The 7,035-nt window shown below is 31.5% G+C and overlaps 1 protein-coding gene across 1 annotated transcript; it reads left to right on the top strand.

The window, feature by feature from the left end:
- The first annotated feature begins 2,614 nt into the window (after positions 1–2,614).
- Positions 2,615–3,647, top strand: LOC145129429 (uncharacterized). Its single transcript, XM_079064126.1, has 2 exons — positions 2,615–2,938; positions 3,027–3,647. Exons 1-2 carry the CDS (start codon positions 2,648–2,650, stop codon positions 3,645–3,647), a joined length of 912 nt encoding a protein of 303 aa, XP_078920252.1. The 5' UTR covers positions 2,615–2,647.
- The last annotated feature ends 3,388 nt before the right edge of the window (positions 3,648–7,035 follow it).

Raw genomic sequence — 7,035 nt, 5'->3', positions numbered from 1 at the left:
TTATTTCAAATTTATATTTTTAACAGGCCGGGACAGGATTGGTCCGTTAAAAATTCATAACTTCTTCATCCGACGTCCGTTTTTGTCTGTCTTTTTATCGATATGCTACTATCAACGAGATCTTCGATTCTCGTTTAGGTTGTGTCGGCTAAAAACCGCTCGATCTAATATTCGAACTTCGGGCTGTACACTGCTAAGCCGAAACTTCGAAAAATCATAACTTCCTCATACGAAGTCAGATTTGGGCGTTCTTTTTATGGACGCTCTCGGTTTAACGTATTCTACGACTTTCGTTTAGATCGCTAAGGATAAAACTCGCTCTATCGTAAATTCATTATTTCCGTTTCCCGGTATCGTGTCGGTTCCGTCGCGAAACTTCGACGGGTCATAACTTCTTCGTTATAACTCGGATTTCGGCGTTCTTTATATGTACGGAACCCTTGAGACATATTCTACAACTTGGTTAAGATTAATTATTCTAAATAATCTTTTGTCGAAGAGTCGTTTTCGACCCCTATTATCACTAAATTGACTAGCCTGGATCTACGGGCGTTACAGGTTACCTGTGATTATAGGTTTAGAACATCATTTTATAGAAGTAAATATGAATGTTAATTATATGAAAGTAAATATGAAGTTAAACAGGAGGTGTTTATGTCAAAAACATTCTGTGATTGTTCCTTTCAATAGCAAATACATGCATAAACTATGAGTCAATGCATAAACTGTGAGTCAATGCAATTCTCAAAATTACATTCAAAGAAAGATGGAAATCAGTGAACCCATTAATTGTAAAGAGAAGCTTTCTTGTATGTACATCACTTACCACAGGAAGGAAAAAAAGTCTTGTTTTTTATACCACAATACCAAGAATTTGTTTGAGGAGGTTGTAAAGGTAATTAATTATGTTGAAGAGTAGACATCTAATTTACATAATCACAATTAAGCATACGTTATTTTATCATATTTCAAGATCTTTCCTGTTGGACTATTTTGCCCTTGCTTTTATTTTGGGTGTGTGGATGTTTTTGCTGCTGTTAGGATGCCCTCTTTATAATCCTTCACATTTTGTACATAAAATAGGTCACATTGATTTCAATGGATAATGACATTCCTTCACCCGCTTATATTCTTAAATCAAGACAAATGCAAGTTGTTCATCTAATTTGCTTGTTGATGGCTATTTTGGCACAACGCAAACTTACCATCAACAATGGTCCTAATTTACCTACTAGAAAAACTCTTTTAAAACGTCGACGTGTACGGGAAGAGTTGTTACATAACCTTTCAAATGGTGGTCAATGTCGTGAGCTTATCCATATGAGTGTGCAAGCTTTTAAGAAGCTATGTGTTATCTTACGGCGTGATGGTGGTATTCGACCTACTCAACGAATGTCTGTTGAAGAGCAAGTTGCAAGATTTTTGCACATTGTAGGTAATGATTTGAGAAATACATTTGTCTCTTGGATGTATCGGCGCTCGAAATCCACAACGAGTAGGTGCTTCCATTGAGTTTTGCGCTCGGTTATAGCATTAGAAAGTATTTATATTCAACAACCACAAGGTGATGTTGTCCCCAAAGAAATTCAAGAGAAAAGGAGATTCTTTCCTTACTTCAAGAACTGTGTAGGGGCAATTGATGGTACACATGTTCGTGTCAAAGTACCTAATAGAGATGCCCCTAGATACCGTGGCCGCAAGGATTACCCAACGTTAAATGTCTTGGCTGCTTGTTCATTTGATTTAAAGTTTACATATGTTTTAACCGGCTGGGAGGGTACTGCATCAGACTCAAGGATACTGAAGAATGCCCTCAATAGAGATGATAAACTAGTAATTCCAAATGGTAATTTCTAGTACCAACTTTTCATTTTTTTTTTTGTTTAAATTATTATTAAAAAACTAATTACAATTTAATTATAGGTCGCTATTATTTAGTAGACATGGGTTTGCCTCACTCAACTATATTAATGGCGCCATATAGAGGTGTTAGGTATCATTTAAAAGAATATTCCACTCTTGCACCACAAAATGCTAGAGAGTTGTTCAATCTTCGCCACACATCATTACGTAATGCTATAGAAAGGGCATTTGGTGTTCTAAAAAGAAGGTTCCCTATCATTAGAAGTACACAGGAACATTTTTATTCTTGTGAAACAAAATCAGACATTTTTTTGGCGTGTTGTATTTTACATAACTTTTTGATAGTCGAAGATCGTGACAAAGATCTTGAAGATGAGGTATTACAGGAGGTGTTAAGTACACCAACAGAGGAAGTGAGACATAATTCAAGTGGTGGGCGTGAGGGTAACAGCATGGCAGAGCAACTGAGGAACTCAATTGCAAATCAAATGTGGACTAACTACTTATTGAATCCAAACAATGAAATAAATATGTCAACATAGTTTAAGAGTATTTCGTTATATTACGTCATTTGCAATTTGGTTTTTTATTGAACATTGTTTTGTGAATTTATTTGTGTTATTTAATTTTTTTAATGTTATTTTTTATAACTTGTACACTTTATAACTATGTTCTTTTTATAATAATGTATGTTTCTTTTTATGTTATGTAGAAACTGATAATGAACAAGCAAGAACCTTTTGTAAATACCGGTAAGAAGTCACTCTTGAACTGGACAAAACATATGGATGTTGAATTTGTTGATGCAATGGTACAACAACAAGAAAAAGGAAATAGGCTTCATGGAAATTTTACTTCACAAGCGTATGCGAATATGGTTGAGGAGCTCAATAAGAAACTTAACATGAATTTAACTAAAAGTCATCTAAAAAATCGTTTGAAAACTTTGAAATCTGGTTTTTCACAATGGTATGACATGTTCAATGGGATTTCCTTGAGTGGGTTCGGTTGGAATGCTGATACCCAACTAATTGAAGCAGATGAGCAGGTTTGGGATAACTTAATTAAGGATAGTGTTCATCTAAGGTTGTATTTAGTTTTTTTTTTATATTATGTTATCAATAATAATTTTAATTTATTTTGGGGTTTTTAAACAGTCAAAGCCTGAAGCAGTTATACTGAAGATAAAAAAGGTGGCCCGCTTTGAACAAATGTTGGTATTATTTGCAAGAGATAGAGCTTCAGGAGAAAATGTTGAAACAACAAATGAGAGAAATGCTAGGTTTAACAAGACTACAAACATCAAAATAGAAAGTATTTCAGAGGTTGATGATTTATTAGCAAGTAAAGATGTTACACTGGAGAACCAACGTATAGATGATGATGAAGATGACATTCAAGTGGTATCTCCTACGTCTAAACAAAATTCAAGTGCGAAAAAGTGTAAACCTAAAAAAAGAAAACTCATAGATGAAGAAGAAAAGGAAGTTGAACCTCAGCCTCAACGTGAACTTGAAACATTTGAAACAAAGATTATGAATGTTGTTGGTGATGTGGCTAATGCTATGAGGGAAGGTAACAAAATCTTTGAAAGAGCTTACCATCATGAGTTAACAGGTGATGAAATTTATCAAGAATTGCAGTCGATGGGTTTGGAACCCCATGAAATACCAGGTGCTCTCATGTATTTGGCTCGTAACCAAGCAGATGCGAGGACGTTGTTTACTTGTCCAATGAACATACGGAAGGATCTACTAAAAACAATGATGGGCGCAGGTAAATGATGAATTAGGAGGATAGATGTTTATTTTTTGGTTCTTTGTTAGACTTTTTTTTGGCTTCACGAATTGAATTATGGTTTTTGGAATCGTAGTTTGATTAAATTGCATTGTTTTGGATGATTTTATAGTTTGGTTTCTTTTCAATTAGACAAATGCAATTAAAAGATATCCACGAGTGATTTCATTTTAATATTATTTATATTTTGCTACTCATTGATAATTTAACTTAATATTATATGTAGGTGGTATTTGACAAAATATATATGTATGTGTGTAAACGAATGTGAAGACAAAAAAAAAATAAAGATAAAATTGTAATGTTGTTATTTAGCTTTTTTTCTTTTCTTTTCCTTCGAACTCGGGAACACATTTTTTAAAAAACTTCATTTCCTTTCCTTTGGACTCGGGAACACGAAAAAGTTAATCACTTCCTTCCCCTCCCTTTCTTTTCTCTCCATATTTTCCTTCCCTTTCTTTTCTTTCGTTTAATGAAACTCAATGAAACTCGGGAACAAGGCGTTAGTGTCTAAGTCCATAACTATAATTGGTATGTATTCGACTCGACTTGGCATGGTACATTTGGGTTGCACTTCACCGGAACAATTTGTATGGATAGTCTTTTGAGAATAGTATGTTTATGATTTATATTAATATATTATAAGTTCTAATATATTAATATGGAATCATATTATTTAATTAGTATTGATCAAGAATTAATTTAGAATTAATTTAGTGATAAAAAAGGAACTAATTAAATATGGACTCTTATATATATATATATATATATATATATATATATATATATATATATAGAGAGAGAGAGAGAGAGGAGGGTTCAATTGAGAAAAAAAAAGGTTGAGAATTGGGGAATCATTCTCAGCCACACATTTATTTTGCCGCAACACATTTAGGCGTACCGTCGGAAATGGATAACGGATAAACATGTGTTTTACAACCAAACATGTTTCCTTAAACTATGCTAATCATTACCTTAATATATATAAAAACATACTTTTTTTTGTTTTTTTTATTTTTAGAAAGCCATTTTTATCGAAAAAATATTTTAAATATATCAAAATTCATAATTTTTTATTCTCTATAAATAGACATCCATATTGATATAGTTTTAAGATAAAATAAAAAATTTATTTTTGTTAGAGTTTCAGGTCTCGTTATTCATAAGTGAATAAAAATCTATCAGATTTTTATTACAGTACATTCGTTATTCACTTATGAATAAAACGTATGCTTAATTTTTTTTTATAGTTTAAGTATCGTTCATATATGAATATGACACGTAATAAAGTTTTTCTTACTTAAAATATATTTTTTACATCATCTTTCGTCATATATTATATTTATATATGAATAAAATGTGTATTAGTTGTCGTCATATTTTATATTCATATATGAATAAAACATTTATCAGATTTTTGTTACAGTTAATTTGTTATTCATATATGAATAAGTAGTATAAATGATACTTAAACTGTAAAAAAATTAATTATATATTTTTATTCATAAGTGAATAATGAATGTACTGTAGCAAAAATCTGATGTATTTTTATTCACTTATGAATAACGATAGCTGAAAATCTAAAAAAAATTATTTTATCTTAAAAGTATATCAATATGGATGTCTATTTGTAGAGAATCATGAATGTTGGTATATTTAAAATCATTTTTCGATAAAAATAGCTTCTTAAAAATTAAAAAAAAACGAAAAAACTATGTTTTTGTATATATTAAGGTAATGATTAGCATAGTTTAAGGAAACATGTTTTGTTGGAAACACATGTGTATTCTTTATCCATTTCCGCTGGTACAATGAAGGATTTTGCGGCAAAAATAAATGAGTGGCTGAGAATGATTCCCCCATTCTCAACCTTTTTTATTTTCTCAATTGAACTTACCTATATATATATATATATATATATATATATATATATATATATATATATATATATATATATATATATATATATATATATATATATATGGAATGGGCCAAGTTCATTTAGGTTGGGCTAAGCTTTCATGGATAGTCCATTGAGTGTTTAACCCATGGATCCTATGGAAATGAAAGGTCATCGGTATTAGGGTTTACATGGATGAAACCCTAATCCTCCATAGTATATAAAGAGGTCCTTGGCAATTGAAATTGGCACTAGTGTGTGAGGACAAAGGGTGGGCCGATTTCTAGAAGTGCTTGCTATTCTCTCAAGCTTTCCAAGGTGTTTTTGGTGATTTGTGATTCTACTTGAGGCATCCACATTATTGGTGCTAGGCTCTTGAAGCTCCAAGGAATCAACCACAAGCAAAAGGTATGTCATCCCACTAAGTTTTATATTACAAGTTCCCTATTGTATGCTAGTTAGGATGAAACCTTGGAATATTGAATATTTTCATGTATAATAGAGAAAACATAGATCCAAGGTTTATAGGGTTGCATGTACACCATAGGAGTGTTAGAATGTTCAAAACCCATCAGTGTTATCAGAGCCTAGGCTTGTTTTCTTTTATACTTGATGCAAATTGCTGAAAATCGAAGTTTGTATGATGTCTGGTCAGCTGACTCACCGATTCCATTAAGGGACTCGACGAGTCCGTGCCTAAATTCATCCAACTCGTTGAGTTGGTTCGTGCACTCGACGAGTTGGACCCCTAACAGCATATCTTCGAGTTTTAAGGCTGAAATTGGTCTAGAATCATTACCTTAAACTATTTTGGTCCTATAAAACCTATTTTTGATGTGGTAATGATTATGGTAAACCAATTTCAACGTTGTTATCAAAATTTCAAGTTTTATGTGTGTTTATGTTATCTAACTAGCATAATGTGAAGCAACGATATGATTGTTCATACACTTATGAGTTTTGGTAGATCATAGGAATTATTTGCAAATTGCTTGTTAGTTAATTCTTGATCTAAATGTATTTTAATGGAGTCCATAAATTGTCCTCAAGTTATGGATTACCAAAAGACATTTCTTTTAAAGGTTCATTATAATGCATAGGTTACAAAAATTGAAGAGTTTTCTTGTTTTATGAACTCCATAACTTGTCCTCAATTTATGGATGTTTGAGAGTCTCTTCATTAAAGTTTTAAAACCTTAATTAAACTCATAAGTTATGAAAATCCAAAAGTTTTTGAATAGTTCAAAACTTGCCCTCAAGTTTTGGAATTTGTAAAGTCTCACACACACTTTAATTCCAAACGCTAGAGTTTTAAAAGTTAAAATTCAACCCTTATACTTTATAGTATTATAAGTTAATAATATATATATATATATATATATATATATATATATATATATATATATATATATATATATATATATGTATGTATAAGAGCGAATCAGTCTTACCGTTAGTAGGCCTCATTCACGAAG

This window comes from Lactuca virosa, chromosome 8 (assembly GCF_052849685.1).
Source record: "Lactuca virosa cultivar CGN04683 chromosome 8, Lactuca_virosa_CGN04683_v6, whole genome shotgun sequence".
Classification (NCBI taxonomy): domain Eukaryota; kingdom Viridiplantae; phylum Streptophyta; class Magnoliopsida; order Asterales; family Asteraceae; genus Lactuca; species Lactuca virosa.
This window is presented reverse-complemented; position numbering and strand designations above follow the sequence as displayed.